General features: G+C 41.5%; 2 protein-coding genes across 10 annotated transcripts in view; both read left to right on the forward strand.

The window, feature by feature from the left end:
* TGFBR3 (transforming growth factor beta receptor 3) overlaps positions 1-22365 on the forward strand; it is a 518676-nt gene that overhangs the window by 336795 nt on the left and 159516 nt on the right. The gene's annotated exons all lie outside the window — the stretch shown is intronic.
* The window catches only part of HFM1 (helicase for meiosis 1), a 105657-nt gene that overhangs the window by 5916 nt on the left and 77376 nt on the right, over positions 1-22365 (forward strand). Inside the window, 10 exon segments of the mRNA XM_050962113.1 lie at positions 358-417; positions 3004-3051; positions 4555-4625; positions 14940-15072; positions 17518-17673; positions 17989-18062; positions 19259-19336; positions 19492-19653; positions 20690-20890; positions 20981-21069. Coding sequence (XP_050818070.1) covers positions 358-417; positions 3004-3051; positions 4555-4625; positions 14940-15072; positions 17518-17673; positions 17989-18062; positions 19259-19336; positions 19492-19653; positions 20690-20890; positions 20981-21069 — 1072 coding nt within the window.

The following is a 22365-nucleotide window of genomic DNA, read 5'->3' on the forward strand; positions in this document are numbered from 1 at the left end:
AAATTTCAGTTGAATCAAGCAAACTTAGATATGCTCATGAGAAGAAAAGATTTTGTTTCCTAGTATTTGTATCTGTACAAACAAAACAATACATTGTATTATCAAAAAAGTGTATTAAAATATTAGGAAAACGGTAATAAAATATATGAAATCTTCAACTGAGACTTTTGAAGCTTATTTAAAACAACTGATTATATAAATTACAAAGACAGTTTCGCTCTGATGAAGGAAGTTGACATTTATTGTAATACAATTACATATAAAAGATGAAAAAAGAGTTATGGAAAAATAAGCATAGTATGTAGATACCTCAATATTCAGATTTTAGTGTAAATGATGTTTTTTCTACTTCTGAAGATGGAAAAGAAGCTAAAGTACAGTCATTTCCTGATGCTTCAAAGACTTTTGGCATGGAAGGTAATTATAATTATTCTTCGTAATATTTCAGAAAAAATTTACTACACTCTTGATGTGATATCTGTATTAATAATGTATATTCATGCTCTCAGATGAAGAAGAATTCAGGATATGTACAATAAATGTTAAAAATATTTGGGTAAGATGAAGTAATGAGCAGATGGTGAAGGTTAGGTGTAGACCACCAAATCAGGAAGAAGGAATTAACTAGGTATTCCTAAACCACAAAAGACACAAGGGCTTATAATAATGAGGGACTCTTATTTGTACAGTGACAATAGCATACTAGGTGCTTCATAGGCAAATATATGAAGACAAGGGGGTGGGACTTTAAAAAGCTCCTTAGTGTAGTCTGTGAAACTTTTGCTCATAAGTCACTTAAGCACTTTTGAAAATCACCTGATGTCTTTGTCCCAAAGAGTTTACGTTCTAAAAGCCTGGTTCTTTGAGGTGCTTTCATCTTCATTTGAAATCAACAGGAATTGAATGTTGGTTGCTGAATAACTTGTGGACATGACTCAGTACCTCAATGGATCAGGCTTTACAAAGAAAAATAACAGTGAAAAGGGAGCAGGAGAAAGTAATGTGACAAAGCATTTTGATAAAATAATAAAATGTTAGCCTTGTAGATTTTATGATTTTTTTATTGACTTTAAAATCAATAAACTAGTAGCTTTCAGTTTTAGATTGAGTGTTTTGGGGAAAGAACTGTCTTTCTCTGTGTGTGGACAGTGCCTGCACACTGGTTGTTACTGAAATACAAATCATAATTAAAAAATATATTGATAGTAGGGCTGTCAAGTGATTAAAAAATTCATTGCGATTAATCGCGCAGTTAATAATGGAATACCATTTATTTAAATATTTGTTGAGGTTTTCTACATTTTTCAAATATATTGATTTCACTTACAACACAGAATCACAGAATACGAAGTGTACAGTGCTCATTTTATATTTATTTTTATTACAAATATTTACTGTAAAACCAAAAGAAATAGTATTTTTCAGTTCACCTAATACAAATACTGTAGTGCCGTCTCTTTATCATGGAAGTTGAACTTACAAATGTAGAATTATGTACAAAAAAAAACTGCATTCAAAAATAAAACAATGTAAAACTTTAGAACTTACAAGTCCGCCTGAAAGTGAGAACAGGCATTTGCATGGCACTGTTGTAACCAGCGTTTCAAGATATTTATGTGCCAGATGTGCTAAAGATTCATATGTCCCTTCATTCTTCAACCACCATTCTAGAGGACATGCGTCCATGCTGGTGACAAGTTCTGCTTGATAACAGTCCTAAGCAATGTGTACTGATGCATGTTCATTTTCATCATCTGAGTCAGATGCTTCCAGCAGAAGGTTGGATTTTCTTTTCTGGTGGCCTGGGTTCTGTAGTTTCTGCATCGGGGTGTTGCTCTTTTAAGACTTCTGAAAACATGCGCCACACCTCATCCATCTCAGATTTTGGAAGGCACTTCAGATTCTTAAACCTTGCGTGGAGTGCAGAAGCTATCTTTAGAAATCTCACATAGGTGCTTTCGTTGTGTTTTGTCAAATCTGCAGCAAAAGTGTTCTTAAAATGAGCAATATGCTGAGTCATCATCTGAGACTACTATAACATGAAATATATGGCAAAATGCGGGTAAAACACAGCCAGAGACATAGAGTTCTCTCCCAAAAAGTTCAGTCACAAATTTAATTAACACATTTATTTTAACGAGTGTCATCAGCATGGAAGCATGTCCTCTGGAATGGTGGGCGAAGCATGAAGGAGCATACAAATGTTTAGCATATCTAGCATGTAAATACCTTGCAATACCAGCTACAAAAGATCCATGCAAACGCCTGTTCTCGCTTTCTAGTGACATTGTAAATAAGAAGTGGACAGCATTATCTCCCGTAAATGTAAACAGAGTTGTTTAACGATTGGCTGAACAAGAAGCAGGACTGAGTGGACTTGTAGGCTCTAAAGCAGGGGTTCTCAAACGGAGTGGGGGTCCTGACACCTCCAGGGGTTGTGAGATGTAGGATAGTTGAAAGTTTCGGAAGGGCATAATGCTCAAGACATAGTAAAAAGTTAAATCCTTATGTAAAGGAAACCGAGGAAAATAAATTAATGTCCTATTGTGATTGCATCAGGGACATTTTTAAAGGCCTGTAAATTAAAAGGAAATCACATAAAAATGCACAAAAGAAATAACAGAGTTCACTATAATGTGATAGGAATGACAAATTCACAAAGCAGAGACATAAAATGAGCTGTAATTAGTAAACGATGTTAAGGGGAATGCATATTCAAGTACCCCTTACAGTAACAAGTGACTAACCCATTTCCCTACTGCTAAACCCTCCATGACAAGTATGTGACCTTCCTGATACTCACAAGCTGTGGAACCCTGTACAAATCCCTCCTAGTGACAAGCCCATGACCCTCCCTCTCAGTTGTCAAATCCTCCCATATCACCCTATGCGCAATTACAAGCCTGTAACTCTTCAAAAGGTGCAGATATAAGGAAAATAATGTTTAAAGGTTATTGGTAGAAAACCATATCAGTTTTTATAAATCTGTTTTTGTTTCTTTAGGAACTATAAAAAAAGATTTGGGGTTTTTGAGGGCTGTTACAGAAATCCGTATCCTTTTACTGACTGTAGCTGGTTTACATCTAAAACAAAAAACATGTATTTTACAGTATTACTTTTGATTCCCAACAGAATCTGGAAGTCAAAGGGTAAAATATTCTTTATGCTTGGTACCTCTAAAACATAATGAAAATAGGACAATGGAATGATAATTAATCATTCACTGCCTAAGCAATTTATTCTTAGATCATGTACTCATATTTGTTTATAAAAATGATACATTAAAAATGTCAGTATAAAGTACAGGTACTTACCTAATTAAAATATAAAACTTCAAATAAAGCTGAAGTGAATTAGCATACGGATATGTTTCACTTTTGCCATCTTCGGTTCTTTAATAGTTGTTTTCTAATACTCTGACACACTCCCAGACTAAACATTTTCAAAAATGGGTGCCTAAAATTAGGCTTCTCAAATCCATGTTTAGGCTTATTTAGTGTCCAGACTTCAAAAGCACTGAGCTGTCAGTGAATCTAATGATGTAAGTGAAAGCTGCTGGAAGTTGAGCTCTTTTACAAGCAGGTTGTTACATAACTTTAGGTACCTTTTTTTAAATCTTGGCCCTTATTTTCCTAAACACTCCATCAGCATTACAACTCTTCTTTACTCTGATTACTCTTACTTATTGGTCGATGTTTCCTTTTCTTTGGTATTTTCCTTCAACTAGTTCTCAGAATAAAAGCAATATTGAAAAAACTAAACCTGTTGTTTTTTGTTGTTTGAAAATACACAACAACAATACCAGTGCTGTATATACTAATCAGAGTTGAGCAAAAGTATTTAAAATTGTTATTTTAAGAAACTATATTTGAACCCCTCTACATCTGTATATTTTTTAATTGGACAGTACCTATGTGTCCTTGCACTTTTTCCCCCCTTGGCTTTTCTGGGCAACCTCTCCTCTTGTGCGTGTGTGTGTACACATATGTGTTTTGTGGAGAAAAGCGAAGCATAAAGCTACATATACAGAATGAAGAAAACAGCATGACATTCATTTATGTCTATGTATTTTAAAAAAATGTGAAGTAGAGGTTTTGAAACCTTGTTTTTTAAAAATGTTTATCAGTTTAATGCTTTTGAATCTGAAGTGTGCACTTGCTCTCTCTCTTCACAGAGCAGGCATGCACAAGCAGTGAATGATCTGCTTCGCCCTGCTATACATGTTTTGTGGAGTAAAAAAGAGTTTACATCTCTCTTCAGAGGGACTACCTCTAAGGATTATTTCATTTTGTTTTTAGTTCTTAGTCTCTGCTGAGACTGGCAATACATTCCTAAAAGTTATTGATGCATGGGGGTTTTGTAAAGTGGACTCCTGTCCACAAGGAATTGAATTGAAACCATCAAATCATTTGAGTTACATTTTAGGAACCCCCTGACATATTTACATCAGTGGACATTCTTTATTTAGGTTTTAATAAAGCAGCTACTTTCAGTTAAAAGAAAAGAAAGATATGTTTTATATTCTTAACTGAATGGTTTGAATATGATCTTAAGCTGCTCAGTTTAGAAATATTTTCAAGGAATTCCCATATTTTAACTACATACAGTCCAAGGCTTTGGATGATGTAAGTAAAGAATATTTCTTAATTATGTTTGCAAATAGTATTTAATATATTAAATATGTTAAATAAATTGAAGTGTCATTTTGTTATTTACATGTATTATTGATAAATTGTTAGTGAGGTGCAGAGTATTGCAGCAATACACATTTCAGGAGCAGGTAAATGGAACAGTAATGTAGCTCATCTAGAAAAAGGCCTAAGATTAAATTTCTTTATCCATTTTAATATAATATTATTGTAAATTGTGATTTGCATAGCCATTTCACATGTGGACTCATAAGAATGTTTTTCTTCCAGAACAAATGTAATCAAATTTTGAAATTAAAATTTGTAAAGTCAATAACACAGTTATGTTGCAGGGAATTTATTAGTCTTTTAGAAAAGACTTCCTTATCCTACATCTAGGGTTCTTCATTGTTTAGGGAGTCTTGAGGGTTTTCCAATTTTTTATTCTCCAAACCTCAAGACCCTACATTGAAGTAACCGTCCTTCCAGCAGAGGAAGACACTATTACAGGTGTTGCAGTCTTGTGGTTAAAATGAGCAGAGGGGTTTGTTTTAAAGATTTAAGTCTCAATTCAGCGAGCATTTTAAGCATGTGCTATAAAATGGATTGGAGCCTTAGGAGATGGCCATGCAAACCTCATATCCATTAGTTAACATTTTCTACAGAGAAGCTGATTTGATTGTTTTGCCCATGCAAACACTAATATTACAAGTATCAGAGCTGTGTTAGTCTGGATCTGTAAAAACAGCAAAGAATCCTATGGCACCTTATAGACTAACAGACGTTTTGGAGCATGAGCTTTCATGGGTGAATACCCACTTCGTCAGAATGCATCTGACGAAGTGAGTATTCACCCATGAAAGCTCATGCTCCAAAATGTCTGTTAGTCTATAAGGTGCCACAGGATTCTTTACTAATATTACATTTAAACTCCCTGGGGCCTTAACATGTGAACCTTTAAAATCATGTGGATTGGTATTCTTTTTACATTTGCAATCTCTTTCCCCTGGTTCTTTGGATTTTTTTCTTTTGAAATGCATGTCTGTTTTATCCATACTAGTTAGATGCCCCATTGCTCAGTAAGAAACCCTTGTTAATTAATACTGGGTCTAGCTAATGAGTACGTACAAGATTTATAAGAAAATAAATTGTGCAATATCTTTCATGAAAATCAGCCTTGCTTGTGGCCATTATTCTGTATACAGTACTCTCATTGGATTGAAGTCAGTGGTTTTTATGCAAGCTTCCACTAGTTCTTCTTAGAGTGCTGTCCCTGTGGGTGCTCCACTTAAGGTGTAGGTGCATCACTGTGCTGTTGATTGGAGATTTTTGGTAGCAGTGTTCGATCAGGATGCACATGCGCAGAAGCTGTCTCGCGGTGCCATTGGGATCTTGTCTAGCATGTGCACGGCCCGACTCCTTTGGTTCCTTCTCAATCGTCCTCAGCTGAAGACTGAACTAGGGGCAGCGTGTCAACTTCTTCCCCTGTAGATAGAAAAAAGAGAAAAACTAGTTAGATTCCTTAGATAAGTTAGTTAGTTTGTTCAAAAAAATATTTTCCTGTTTCCTTGCTCCTTTCTGGAGCACTCTCTGAAGCATGCCTGGTTTCCCCAGGCTTTAAAAGATGTGGCTCTTGCCACAAAGCAATGCTGAGATCAGACAGACACGCACTGTGTGTGAGATGTCTTGGTGAATCTCACATACCCCAAAAGTGCATTTGCTGCAACAGCCTGAAGATGAGAGCCTGGTGCAAGTGGGACCTTCGCCTCAAGTTGATCTTAATGGAGAAATCATTACTACCAAGCCCAGAAATGGTCCACCAAAAGCTCCTTTCTAAAGGCTTTCTGACCAGGTCAGAACTGATGAAGAACACAACTTGATCTTTTAAAGAAAAGAGGAAGCGACTTTCAACCTCTCTGCAGAGGGAACCACATAAAAAGAAACAATCCTTTGTGAGATTATCGTCTTCGGTGCCAGTCGCCTCTCAAGTCAACACTTTCGACTCGCCTGGCATGGGCCGTACAGCCAAGCCCAAAGCAAAAGAAATGGAGGCAAGGCATAGACATAGCCATGCCTCCTCCGTGGCACCAACTATGTCAGCATGGGATTCTGCCACCACCTACAGCACTGACAATGAACTCAGCACCACCGACTTCGTTGGCACTGCCATTTTCGGCACCACTGACTGATATAACCACAGTGGGACTGCTGGTACTGACAAAGGTGAGCCACAGAGCAGTTTCACATTGTTTAGCTCCTACAAAAACCACATCATTGGGATCCTTGGCACCACCACAATCGCTGAATTCCGTGTGGCCTTGCAGCAGCCTATTAAGCACCTCAGGGAGACCTCCCGCTTGGGATCTGCCATGTCTGGGGAGGGGTGCCCCTCTCCCTGCCCCAGTTCAGCCCCAGACCTGCCTTGGCCAGGGGAGGGGTGCCCCTACCCTGGCCTGAATCAAACCTAGACCTGCCACATTTGGGGGGGGCACCTAAGGCCCAGCACTGGAACTGCCACGACTGGGAGAAGCACCTCTCCTCTCCCCCCTCCCCCGAGCCCAGATGCTTTTGCAGGGAGAGAGAGCTGAGGGGGGTCCTCTCTCCCTGCCCTAGCCCCAGAGCAGCCTGCACCCCAAACCCGTCATCCCCATTTCCACCTCAGAGCCCACAACCTCAGCCAGACCCCTCACTCCCCACCCCAGCCCTGATCTCCTCATCGCTGCCCCCACCCCCAGCCTGAGCCCTCACAGCCCTGCACCCCAATCCTCTTCCTCAGCTCTGTGCCCCTCCCATACTCTGAACCCGTTGGCCCCACCCCCACCACATGGATTTTGTTATGTGCAATGATGTGTGTTACATCACCTCTATGGGAAAAATTAGAGGGAACACTGCTCCATCAGCACCACAGCAATTCCTCACACAGAGGGATATCTTGATATCTTTGGTACCCCTATTACCACTTCTTCTCAGCACCGACAGATCTCCCCCACGGAACATCACTACACAGCCCATGCCTCCCATGGCACCGTCGGTACCACGTGACAGGGTGGATGAGAATCAGGAGAAAGGGGTCGTCTTACTATGGCACTCCATTTCTGCTCACCACAGACCAATTGGAGGAACATTGTAGCCACCATAGCCCATTCACCCATGGTATGGACAATCCTGGATGTGTCCCCTCATGGCATTTCCCATGCAGTGGCTGCCATGGGACCCATGGGCAGAAGATAGAGCCCACTATGCCAGAACCTCATTACCACCCAAGGTGAACTTGGGTCTCCCACTATCCCCTGTGATTACATCCATTGCCCCAGAGGATATAGCAGAGGAGCTCGAGGAAGAAACAGGTCAAGAAAATGTATCACCAACTCGCAACTCTTCTTCATCTCCTGATGAGGCTGTTATGCCACCTCTACCTACAATGATGGATGATTTTAAACAGTTTCAAGAACTGTTTAAGAGAATTGTGCTGAGCCAGGATATACCCATTGGAAGAAGTCCAAGAATATCAGCATAAATTGCTTGACGTTTTGCAAACCTTGTCCTCAAAAATTGCACTCCCAGTAAACTAGGCCATTCTGGAACCTGCCAAAACAGTGTGGCAGATGCCAACCACCATCCTGCCTGCATGCAAAAGGGCCAATATGTGCTAGCCAAAGGAATGGACTTCCTCTTTTCCACTTGACACCAAACTCACTGCTAGTTGACGCAGCAAACCATTGATCCAAACAGCCTCACTGTAAATCCACACCTCTTGATAAGGACCACAAAAGACTGGACCTCCTAGGAAGGAAGGTCTACACATTGTCCACTTTTCAATTTAGGGTCACTAATTACAACGCCCTTCTGGCAAAGTATGACCACGACAACTATGGGAAGCTATTCGAGTTCACAAATGACCTTTCCCAGGACAAACACAATTCAAGACCTTACTAATTAAAGGACAGTTGGTGGCCATCACTGCCTTACAGGCCTCCCTGGATGCTGCTGATATGGCAGTGCTTACCACAGCCACAGCAATTGTAATGTGGAGAGTCCCTTGGCTCCTGTCTTCTGGCATTCCAAAAGAACTGCAACTCGAGTTGGAAGACCTCTGCTTTGACAAAGAAAAACTATTCTCATCTAAGATCGATGAGGTGCTACACTTCATGAAAGACTTATGTGCGACACTCCGCAGGCTGGGCATTTATACACCACTTGCTAAAAGAAAGCGTTACCAACCTTATCGCAGTTTTAGGGACACACCATTTAATCGTCAGAATCCCAGACCTTATGAAACCAACAGATAGCGAAACAGACCACAAAGACATCAACCATCACAACCCCAACCAGTGGTGTCACAACCACCGCCTAATAAACAGTGATTTTGAATGGTTGGTTGAGGGTCTGAACGGCCTCAAGACAGCACCACTTCGCCCATTTGGCCATTGACTGAGACCTTTTTACCAAGCATGGAAGTCCACCATGAAGGACCGTTGGGTCCTAGAGATCATAAGATCGGGCTCTGCTATCCCCTTTATTTCTTGCCCACCTACTCTGTCCCTTTCCCCGTCCCTCTGCAGTGACCCTTCTCATGAGCACCTCTTAAGGCAGGAAGTAAATCATCTACTGCAAGTAGGTGTTGTGTAACCAACACCTACGCAATACAGAGGGAAGGGCTTCTATTCTCACTATTTTTTGACCCAAAAGAAAAACAGGATGGTGACCCATACTAGACCTACAAAAACTCTACAAGTTCATCCACTTCCAGATATTCAAGATGGTCACATTAGGCACAATAATTCCAATGCTGGAACAGGGGGACTGGTTTTCAGCCCTCAATCTACAAGACACATATTTCCACATTACCATACACCCAGCACACAGATGATTCCTCCACTTTACAGTAGGATGCGAGCACTACCAATATAGGATGCTCCCATTCAGTGTGTCCACTGCACCACACTGCTCCAACCCCCTTGTGGTCATCGCAGTGCACCTGCATAAGCAAGGGATCATGTTTTCCTGTTTCTAGACAACTGCCTCCTGTAAGGCCCCACTCAGATAGTGATGGCAGAAATCACCCAATGGACTGCTGCCCTCTTCCAAAACTAGGACTGCAATTAAACATACAAAAATCGACATTGATGTGCACGCAACAACTAGACTTCATTGGAGAATCCCTTGATTGAGTTCAAGCCAGAGCATCTCTAGTACAGAACAGAATTCTGGCAATAAAAAAAAAACTTCGAGATAGTTTACACCAGTCTGCGAATCACAGCAAGAACCTGTCTACAGCTGCTAGGACATAGGGTAGCCACCACATTCGTAGTAAAGCATACCAGATTACATATGCACTGTCTCCAAGGCTGGCTGAGTTCACTATACAAACCCATCAAACATAGCCTGAACAAGACCTTAACACCACCTCTTAGAGTCCTAGAATCCCTTCAGTTGTGAACAAAGCAGGAGAACCCCTGCTCAGGGATCCCCTTTTATCAAGAACCTCCCTCAATAATTATCACAACAGATGCCTCACTGATAGGTTGGGGTGCACACCTGGATCATCATGCAATCCGTGGCAGATGGTCAGCAGTGGGGGAGACATCTCCAGATCAACTTATTAGAACTGAGAGCAGTACGGAACACCATCCTCCATTTCCTTCAGTTCATAAAGAACAAAACAGTACAGGTGATGTAGAACATGCATGTGATATTGTCTGTCATCAATCGACAAGGGGAAGTGCAATTCCATTTCCTTGATACTGAGGCCATAAAACTATGCAACTGATGCATTCATCACCACATTGATATCTCAGCCTCCTGTCTTCCCAGATGTCAAAATAGCACAGGGGACACTTTAAGCAGACAGTTCTCCCAGGAACATGAAAGGGAAATATATCCCGCAGCCCTACAACATATATTCCAATGATGGGGTTTTCCCACCATCAACGTATTCACAACATCACAGAATCACAAATGTTCCCTATTCTGGTCAAAAGCAGGATTAGGCCCTCAATCCTTAGGGGATTCCTTCCTCACATAGAACACAGTGCTTCTATATACATTCTTACCAAGTCCGCTAATCCCCAGAGTCCAACACAAGATTCAGAACGACAATGTCAAAATTATTCCGATAGCCCCAGTGTGGCCCAGACAGTCCTGGTATCCTTACCTGATGCGCATGACGGTTTGCACTCCATGAACTCTCCTGTTGACATCAGATCTTCTCTCGCATGCCAATGGTCAGATCCTCCATCTGAACCTGGAGAAACTCCGTCTGAAAGCATGGCTCCTTCATGGTTCCAGCAACACGAATTAAACTGTTTGGATCAAGTCAAACATATGTTATTGAATAGCAGACATACATCCACATGCATTACTTACCTACAAAAATGGAAAAGATTCTCCATATGGAGTCAGAAAAACAGTTCACTCCCAGCACTACACCACTATCACTAGTGCTAAAATACCTCTTAGAGCTAAAGAACTCCAGGCTGTCCACAGGCTCTAAAGAACATCTTGTGACGATCACCACTTTCCATCATAAAATTGATGGATTCTTGGTATTTGCACACCTGACCACCAAGCAATTTCTCACTGGCATATAGAATCTTTACCCAGAAGTATGCCAACCTATGCCCACTTGGGATCTAAACCTAGTTCTCAAAGGCCTAACTAGACCACCCTTTGAACTGCTGGCCACTTGTTCTGGGCAGTATTTGTCAATGAAAGTGGCATTCTTTGTGGTTATCACCTCCGCAAGACGAGTAAGCGAGATAGGTGTACTAATGGCCAATCCATCAAATACTGTCGTCTTTAACGTTGCGACCTCACTCTAATTCCTCCCCAAAATAGCATCATCTTTGCATATCAACCAACCTATTAATCTCCCCACATTCTATCCCAGAATACACACAAGCACATAGGAAGCCATGTTACGCACTCTAGACCAGGGGTGGGCAAACTACAGCTCTCGACTGGATCCAGCCCATGAGGCGCACTACGGGGCTCAGCCATGCTCCAGTGCTCTGGCTGGGGAGCTGGGTCGGGGGCCGCACCATGCACGGCGTGGTCCTAGTCCCGCTCCTATGTGTTCCAATGGGAGCTGCAGGGGCGGTGCCTGTGGATGGGGCAGCGTGCAGAGCTGCCTGGCCGTGCTTTTGCATAGAAGCCAGAGAAGAGAGATGCCACTGCTTGTGGGAGCCATTTGAGGTGTGCACTGCTTGGAGCCTGCACCCCCTGCCCCAGCCCTGATACCCTTCCTGCTTTCCAGACCCCTCAATCCCAGCCCGGAGCACCCTCCTGCACCCCAACCCCAATTTTATGAGCATTCATGGCCCTCCATACAATTTCTATTCCCCAATGTGGCCCTTGGGCCAAAAAGTTTGCCCACCTGTGCTCTAGACATTCGAGCAATAGCATTTTACCTGGATAGAACAAAGTCTTTTCACAAATCCCTGAGACTCTTCATCTCGACAACAGAATGATCCAAGGGCTCAGCTATATCTATGCAGAGACTATCTAAGTGGATCTCAAGCTGCATTCGCTTATGTTATCAAAAAAATAAGAGAGCCACCAAAGGAGATCAGATCCCTTTCTATTCACTCCATGGCAGCATCCATAGCTTTCCTGAACAACGTACCAATCGCAGATATCTGCAAAGCTACTACTTGGGCCTCAGAACATACATTCTTTGAGGTGTGTCCCCCTGTGGTGCTCCACTACCCACCCTCCTCCCCTCTATTTTGGAGTTCAATACAAGGACTCTGGTAGAGAAGGAACTGAAGGGGTTGGGCTGTGCACATGCTGGATGAGCTTCCAATGGCTGCAAGACAGCTTCTGTGCATGCACGTCCCAACCAAGCACTGCTACCGAAAATCTCCAGTCAACAGCTCTGGGACTCACTGACACCTGAAGTGGAACACTCACAGGGATACCATCTTGAAGAACCTCAATTACTGCACAAGGTGAATAACCCTCTCTTTTTATGATTTAAGTAGTTCATAAATTTGGCTTAGTAATTTTAAACATGAAAGGACTTAATTACAAAATAATATCATTCACTTAGCCTCATATATTCATAAGTCATTGCAATTAACTGTATATTAAAGGAATATTATGTTCAACTACAGAATATAGTTACTTGTTTTTGATCAACTGGTCAAGCTTGTGAGGCCTTACTCAGCTTCATGACATTTTTCTGATTTGGATGTAATTTGATAACTCCTGAATATTTTATCTGATCAGTTCTGAATTTTCAGGGCATATTATAGGCATCCATGGGCAGAACCTCTCTAATTGTCTATAGATCAAAGAACTGGTTGGTAACAGCCATTAAAATATTCCCCTTATTTTAGTTCTGCCAATCCTCCTAACACAGTAACTCCCCACTTAATGTCCTCTCGCTTAACATTGTTTTGATCTTACATCCCTGCTCAATTACAGAACATGCTCCATTTAAAGTTGTGCAATACTTCGCTATAGCGTTGTTTGGCTGCCTGCTTTGTCCGCAGCTGGCAGCCCTCCTATCATCTCCCCTAGGCCCCCTCCCCCAGCACCTCTTGCCTGCCATCAGACCCCACAGATCAGCACCTTCCCCCTTCTCCCCCTGCCTCTTGCCCTGCGGTGTGCAGGAGGCTGGGGAGGGACCGGGAGCCTGTGTACCATGTCCTCGCTCCTGCCTCCTAAATGCTGCAAGCCAGCTGATTGCCAAGGGCAGGAGGCATGGGAGTAAAGGGGGGGGAGGAGGAGGGGGAAGAAAGGTTACGGGGGAAGGCTTGGGGGAAGGGGTGGTGTGGGCAGGCCGAGGGTTGAGCCCCCCGCCCCTGGTACTTGCAGAGTAGGGGAAGCTGCCGCTCCTGCTGCACAACGTGCTTCTAGCCTACAGCACCTTCAGCCTCCTTGCCTGCCTCATTGTTTCCAGTGCCAGTAGGCTGTGCCTTTGTGGGGTAAGGTGGGGGCACCTCCCGATTATTGTACTGTATGGCAAAAAAAAAGTTCCCCGGAACCTAACCCCCCCATTTACATTCATTCTTATGGGGAAATTGTATTCGCTTAACATTGTTTCACTTAGTCGCATTTTTCAGAAACATAACTACAACGTTAAGTAGGAGTTACTGTACAATTTTAAAATGTTGACACTCTGAAAGAGAGAGAAAAGGAGAATAAGAATGTTGGGGTGGGGAAGGGAAATGGGGAAGCATGGGACAAGGGATGGAGTGGTGATACATGCAAAATCCCTGGCATGGGGGAGGGGTAAAATGAGGGAACTTGGAATGGGGTGCACAAAGAGCCACTGGGGTGGGAGAAATGGGGGCACACAGAATCCTTGGTGGGAGGAGAATGCGGGGGGAATGAGTAATAGGAGGACTGAGAGTGCATACAGTGCTGTTAGTGAGAGATGTGGGACATGAATCTCTGGTAGGGAAGAGATTGGGAACACGCAGAGGCCACGGCAAGAAGAAGGGGGATGGGGAGGTTCAGCAAGTCCCTAAAATAGAAGGGGATGGGAGAGTGGCATGCAGGGAGTTTGTGGGGGAGGATGTAGTGATACAAGTTCCTGATGAATGTAATGAGCTTGTTCTACGGAAGCAACAAAGTGTGCAACTCCCTAGTATAAAAATAGCAAGCAAGTTTTCCAACATTCATTTTCAGCAGCAAAAAGGTAACTGTTTTCCTTGATTCAAATAAACTTAATGAGTCTGCTGAGAAACTTTATTTTAATATTTTAAATTAATATGTGCCTAAATAGGGAACTATGTTCACTTATTTTGTTTTTATAATATCTTTCTCCATAAAAGTAGTTTGAAATTCAGAATTCTGTTAAAGTGGTCTTTTTACAAGTATTGGCATTAATAGATACAGAAATTATAAAAAGACTACAGGAATGTCTTTCAAATTTTTGTAACAGCAAAATTAATACAACTTTAATGAGCCTCTCTTTGCTAATAGTTGCACATTGACAATGGTCTATTTGTACAGCAGTAATTTGAGTCTGGAGACTGGCATTTCTGTGTTTGTGTCGACAGTCCATCACTACATCATAGTTACAGGTGTATGGCATCTCTTTAATAAATATTCCAATGGCAGCTAGGCATAGAAAAAGACAGTCTTTATTCTTTTGCCATTATTTAAAGTTAAGTTCTCATCTCATACAAAATATCTAATCTTTAGAAAAAACTTGTCATACCAGCAGTCATTCACTGGTACATATATCAATTTAATAATCCCTCCTGTGTAATTTTTTTCCTTCACAGTTCTGTCTGAATGAATGAATAGGTATATACTGAATAGCTTCATTATATTTACTGCCTTCTAATTCTTTCCTAGATTCTTTACACAGATAGGAATTTTGTGATTTGTGCGCCGACTGGTTCTGGAAAAACTGTAATGTTCGAACTAGCTATTACAAGGTTACTAATGGAAGTGCCGATGCCTTGGTTAAATATTAAAATTGTCTATAGTGAGTATTATGCTAATTTTAAACAATTAATTATTAGCTAGTAGCAATGATAGAAAATTATTTCAACTTTTACATTTTGTTATGTACACTTATTGGTTACCTTTAATAAGCTTGAACTTAAATATGTGATGACAACTAAGTGAGGCCTACTTCATAAAACGTATGTATTGTATCAGGGTTGTTGTTGTAATCATGTATATGTGTTATCATGACAACTATTATTATTATTATTATTATTTATCTTTGTATTGCATAGTGAGATTGGGAACCATTTATTAGGCTCTGCTTGTACATATAGTAAAAGACTGTCACTGCCTGGAAGAGCTTATAGCCTGAATAGAGAGAGGCTGTGAAGAAACAGAGGCACTGGAAATGCTTGCTCAATGTGCAATTAGGAATAGAATCAAGGTCTTCTGAATCCTAGTCCATTGGTCTGTCCACTAGACCATGACACGGCCTTCCCATTAACCATTTCTTCTTTCCTAATCTACAGGACAAAGCAGGGAAGGTTAAGAGTTATTTGCATTGATTTAATTATAACAAAAATAAAATGTAATTAGTATATTTTAAGGTAATGATATCTCTTGATCTGTCATTCTGTTTTTCTTTTTGGAGGAAGAAATTTTGTATCTTCATGTACATCAAATGAGACTGGTGACTTTTTCCCCTACCCTTGATTTGTCCACGTTGTAAAGCCACATACAGTTTGGCACAATTCAACATATTTGGTGGTCTTATGTTAAATGGTCAGCTTTACATTTACAAAGGTTACTAGCTTAGTTGGGTGAGGTAATATCTTCAGATTTAAGAGCTCTGTGTAAGCTTGAAAGCTGCCTCTGTCACCAACAGAAGATGGTCCAATAAAAGATATTATCTTGCCCACCTTCTTTCTCTAATATCTTGGGACAACAAAGCTGTGACAGCACTGCAAACCACAAATTTAGTACTTTTTTAGACATGTGTATTACAGTTCCTTGCTGACAGTAGATGGAGTCAGATCACTTGAAGTTTAGAGTTATGATATTGTTCCTTATCAGAGGACCTTTTCTTGTCCCAATCAGTGCAAAGTGGATTTAAACTGTGGAGAAGGGAGTTCTCTGCGGGTGGAGATAGTTGTACAGCGTTCTGCACCGGGGCATAAAGAGAGAGAGTGGACGTGTCAGGGGCATAAGATCTGTGAAGGAGTTGTTCCCCTCTACTTTGACTGAGGATGCCACTGGATCTGGGTGGCTGAGGACTAGGGGGCCACTGGTGGCTCCTTATCTCCCCCATTTTCCCCCACCTAGACTTGGGAAGGATGGAGAAGCTGCCCGTCAAAATTGTTACTGATAACCTAAGATTTTCCTGGATTTATTTGCTTGTGGCTTAACAAGAATTTGGTGGTAGTGATTTCCTAGCAATGCAGACGACTGACATGCTGACCACTGAATCAGGAAATTTATTTATCTGAACACCTTTACTCCTGGTACTTATTCCCCCCCCTGCCCTGCCAGTTGTGGTTGCTTTTTCCAACTGGACTTTGACTACCTAGCCTTGAATGCAGTTGCAACAGGACAAACTTTATTACTCCTGCTTCAGTGTCATTAATAGATCACTTATTTTACTGGTTAAAGGTCCTGAGGCACGGCAATTTCTATGTGAGCTACCCATCCCGAAAGGCTTGTATCTGTTGCTACTTGTATGTCAGTGTGGGGAATCAGAGACATTTCGTTTTTTGATATTTTAGAAATGAACCACCACCTAGGGAAGATATAATTTGTGTTGGCATCCTCAGGAAAAATGTCAGTGTTGCAGAAGACTCATTATATGAATCTGTGCCTGGTGATGACTTCAGGCTTGCTTCCCTACACGCTCATGATTACAAATAGCTCTGTACGGAGTCTAGATGGGGTCCTACAGGAAACTGACTCTAACTTTGCAGTTTGTGGATCATGTTTTCTGTTATGAAGACTCTTCCTATGTGTGTATTAAAGAGTGCCGCAGAAAAATCAAGCTCTAATTTGGAGTGAGGTTGTCCGTTGTATATTAATCTATTATGTGGCTGCTAGGAGTGCTTTTCCTGTTGAGAGTCTCGCTCTGTCAGCTGGGTTTTTGTTCTCCTGTGGGAGTCAGAAAAAAACAGAGGATTATGAGACGGCACTAGGCATTTTGGTATAAAGAGATGTGTTCCAGAGGGATGTTCAAGTCTTTTCTCTCACTTTGTGGGCAGGGAAGAACTATAGTCCAGAGATCAGAACTGGTCTAGACAGAAGAGAGTAGTGCCATCGTTAACTCAATGGGTACATTTTAATATACATGTTAATTAAGGTGTCCTGGTTTTAGCTTTGCTCAAGAATTTTCCCCCCAAAACTCAGGCATTTAGCAGCTTCAGCAATACACTTGACGTTTTGTTTTAAAATCCTTTACTTTTCTCAGCATAATCCCTCAATTTTGTATTATTTTTAGTGGCTCCAATAAAAGCTCTGTGCAGTCAGCGTTTTGATGATTGGAAAGATAAATTTGGACCTATAGGGCTCAGCTGTAAAGAATTGACAGGAGATACAGTGATGGATGATTTATTTGAAATACAACATGCTCACATTATTACGACCACACCAGTAGGTTTCATATATAACTTGCTATTTGTTTTATTGATCTTTTTTCTAAACCAAAAATCTGAAGAAAAATGTATTGTAGAAATAATTTACTGCATATAGTCTAGCTAATGTAGGTATGCTTCCGGGGCTTCCCCTTGTTTTATAGAGATTGGAAACTTTCAGTATAATTGTAAGGCCGTTTTACTTGCCTGTAAACTGCCATGCATACTTTTAGTGCTGTATTTGTCCTGGGGGAATTCTGTGCCACTGCGCACATGCAAAATTTATGACCCCCCACAGATTTCTTTGTTTCTCTGCCAAAAAAATGACTTTCTGACAGGGAAGCCACAAGAGCTGTCATGCGACTCTCTCTCCAGCAGTATGTTTTGGGTGCCATGGGCCACCAGCAGAGAGGTAAATCACTGGGGGGCAGGAGGCAGGACTGGGGAAGACCTGGCTGGTGGCTCCTACCCTGTGCCGGGCTCAGCTGCTAGTCTGGGCTGGGCTGGGGAGGATGGAACTTCCTTTTCCCTTGCATGGCATCTGGGGCTGGGTCAGACCCACCCCCAGATTTATCCCCTGGCTGCAGGAAGCTCTGCAAACTCCCTCTCCCACTTTCTGCAACCATTGCTCCTCAGATGCCGGGGCAGGAATCCCTGTACAGGTAGCTGCTCACCTATCCACCCAACCCCCATCCATCCAGAACCCGTCAGACCCAGACCCTCCCACCAAGCCTCACCCACTGCACTTAGAATCCCCCTCCCCCAATTAGCTTCACTCCTGCTGCACTTGGACCACCACGACAAGCTACCTGCACTCAGATCCCCACCCCACTGAGCCCCAACCAGTTGCACCTGGTTCCCCACCCGAGTCCCACTCCCCCAGCATCTGGCCCCCCACTGAGACCCATCCAGACCCTAACCACCTTCACCTGAACCCCCTGCAGAGTCCAATTACTTTGCACTCAAAAACCCCAAACAAGCCCCAATGAATCCAGATTCCCCTCCACACCTAGATTCCCCACTGAGCTTCCCGCACCCAGATTACCCCACACAGAACCCTCTCAACCCACTCCTGGATCCCCCCACACTAAGCCCCTCCACACTTGAATGCTGCCCTGCTGAGCCTGCCTGCCCACAACTGGTGCATCTGGCATGGAGGGGCAGGGCCCTGGGGTGTTTCTGGGGCAGGCCTGCTCCTTGCATTGTGTCAAGGTTGGGTGCAGCCTCACCGCTGAGTCCGTGTCTGGATGGGGGGAGCTGCACAGTGATTTCCAACCTCTGTGCAGCCAGTGGCCTGTGCTCCCCAATGTCATGCTGGAGTCTCCACATTTATTTGACAAATAAAATTTGCCGAATTTTAAAATATTATGCATAGAATTTTAATTTTTTGGTGAAGAATGCCCTCAGGAGTACTATATAAACAATAATTAGTAATAAAATAATAATGTGTCAAATGCAAAATATGTAACATTAGTTCATCAGAACTTTAGTTTGTTGTTTTTATCATAAAAATTTGGTCATGTTTAAGGTCTGTCTCTGCTACTACTTTTGGCATCTGTTTTTCATAATTTCTTCTGCCTCTTCTTCCCCCCACCTCCATCCCCCAAGGAAAAATGGGATAGCATGACTAGAAAATGGAGAGACAACTCTTTAGTCCAACTGGTACGACTGTTCCTCATTGACGAGGTAGTGATTTTTATAGTCTGTTTGTACATGAAGAAGAAGAAGAAAACTTTTTGGAAGTATAACAATGTTATATATTTATTTTTAACATATTTGTGGGTTAGAATGCAAAAAGTAAGCAATGTTATTTCACAGATGTCTTTTAATTATTTTAATAGGTACATGTTGTGAAAGATGAAAGCCGTGGTGCAACACTTGAGGTTGTAGTCAGTCGAATGAAGACTATACAGTCTTCTCTTTCACGTATCTCAGAGAATCCTGCCACGCTTACTCCCATGAGATTTGTGGCTGTTTCTGCAACAATCCCAAATGCTGAGGATGTAAGCGTTACAGTTTTTAATTACTTTTTAAAAAATATTTGTTTCTTTGACATCGGTTGTAAAAGCAGAAGTTCTTTAAACTATTCACTTCATTTGAGAATCCTGAGGAACTTCATTTGAGAAACTTATTTACTTATTCCCATAATACAAGAACTGGGGGTCACCAATTGAAATTAATAGGCAGCAGGTTTAAAACAAAAGGAAGTTCTTCACACAGTGTACAGTCAACTTGTGGAACTCCTTACCTGAGGAGGTTGTGAAGGCTAGGACTATAACAGCATTTAAAAAAGAACTGGATAAATTCATGGAGGTTAAGTCCATTAATGGCTATTAGACAGGATGGGTAAGGAATGGTGTCCCTAGACTGTTTGTCAGAGGGTGGAGATGGATGGCAGGAGAGAGATCACTTGATCATTTTCTGTTAGGTTCACTCCCTCTGGGGCACCTGGCATTGGCCATTGTCGGTAGACAGGATACTGGACTAGATGGACCTTTGGTCTGACTTGGTATGGCCATTCTTATGTTCTAAACTTAAATAAAGAAAAGTGAGTAAAGCTGTAAAATCAGCTTGACGTGAATTTTAAAATAAAGTTGTCATTTCTGGGCTCTCAACTGAATGCTGCTGTCTTGATGAACGCAGATACAACTTCTGGCCCCAACAATATGGAAATATCAACCAAAAATTGATGAAGTATTGAAGTTTTTATATTTTTAATTACAATTTTAAGGGTGCTAACACAAGTCACAAAAGCCTGGGGACAGATTTTGATTTCAATAGTACCGGTGTAATTTGGAACAGAATTTGGTCTACTCATTAGTGAAGAAATTATTTTCAAGATTATTCATTAGTTTAGAGATGACAAAAAAGACTTAACATGTAACCTCTCTTTGTCAACGTCATAGGGCATGTGGGGCAGTAAAAATAGTTGCTTCCCAGTTCTTTATTATGTATATGCTGTAGTTTGAAGAGAAGATGTTAAATAACAGAGGCATTATTTTCAAGCATCATTTTAACTTGCTTCATTGTTCTTTAAAGATTGCAGAATGGCTTTCAGATGGTATGAGACCTGCTGTATGTCTGAAAATAGATGAAAGTCATCGACCTGTGAAGCTTCGCAAAATAGTTCTTGGATTTCCCTGCAGTAGCAACCAAACAGAATTCAAATTTGACTTAACACTTAACTACAAAATAGCTAGTGTTGTACAAACATACTCTGAACAGAAACCAACCCTTGTGGTATAATACATTTTTCTCTTAATGCTTTTGAAATCATGTGGTTTTCTTCTTAGTGCAATTAATACAAAAAAGATATTTTCTTGTTTATAGTTTTGTGCCACAAGAAAAGGAGTACAGCAGGCTGCTTCAGTTCTCGCAAAAGATGCTAAATTTATTATGACTGTGGAACAGAAACAAAGGTATATGTATATTTTTCGTAGTTGCTAACCATAAAAATGTAGGGCTGGAAGGGAATTTGATAAGTCATCTAGTCCAGTCCTTACACTGTGGCAGGGCTAAGTATTATCTAGACCATCCCTGACAGGTGTTTGTCTAACCAGTTCCTAAAAACCTCCAGAAACAGATTCCACACACTCCCTAGATAATTTAGTTCAGTGCTAAACTACCCTTATAGTTTAGCAAGTTTTTCATAATGTCTGTCCTAATTCTCCCTTGCTGCAATTTAAGCCCATTATTTATTTTCCTGTCCTTTGTGGATATAGAGTACAAAATATCACCGCCTTCTTCATAATAACCTTTTACATACACAAAGACTGTTAAGACCCTAGTCAGTCTTCTCCAGAGTAAACAAACCTATTTTTTTTTTCAATTTGTCCTCATAGGTCATGTTTTCTATATCTTTAATCATTTTTGTTGCTTTGCTCTGGACTTTCTCCAGTTTGTACACACCTTAACTGAAGTATGGTGCCCAGAAATGGACAGAGGACTCCAACTGAGGCCTTATCAGAGCTGAGTAGAGTGGAAAAATTACTTCTTGTATTGCTCACACCACTCCTGATAGTACATCTGTGACAAAGTGTTTGGCAGCAGCAGCTGTACCAGAATTCTGATTGCTGGATCTCCAATTATATCACCCTGGAATAAACCTGAGGGGCAAATATTTGCCTACTTGATAGACTGGAATGGGCTGAGGAGAGCCCCGAAGGCTAATTATCTTAGCCCAGTAGGTAGAAAAGGCACAGGCAGGAAATGCTTAGAGAAGAAAGACACTGGTAGGCTTTTGAGAGCCAGAGCCAGAAGAGATATCAAGGGGAAGATAACTTCTGTCTCCCCTCCTTGGCTCAGTGAGTTAAGAGGTGTATGCTTGTAAATGTAGAGCTGCACGCATTTGTAAAGGTGGTGGGGAGAACACTGTATATAAATTGCACAAGTTGTTTGAACAGAATGTCTGTGAGCAGTTTGCATTTACAGAAGAGAAAGGGACAGGATGCTACCCTTCACAACATCCCAGAATGATGTTTGCTTATTTTTTGCAACAGTATTACATTGTTGACTCACCTTTACTTGGTGATCCATTATAGCCCCCAGATCTTTTTCTGCAGTACTCCTTCCTAGGCAGTCATTTCCCATTTTGTATTTGTGCAACTGATTATGCCTTCGTAAGTGGAGTACTTTGCATTTGTCTTTATTGAATTTCATCGTATTTATTTCAGACTTTTTCTCCAGTTTGTCAAGATTATTTTGAATTCTAATCC

This window comes from Gopherus flavomarginatus, chromosome 7, assembly GCF_025201925.1.
Source record: "Gopherus flavomarginatus isolate rGopFla2 chromosome 7, rGopFla2.mat.asm, whole genome shotgun sequence".
NCBI lineage: Eukaryota > Metazoa > Chordata > Testudines > Testudinidae > Gopherus > Gopherus flavomarginatus.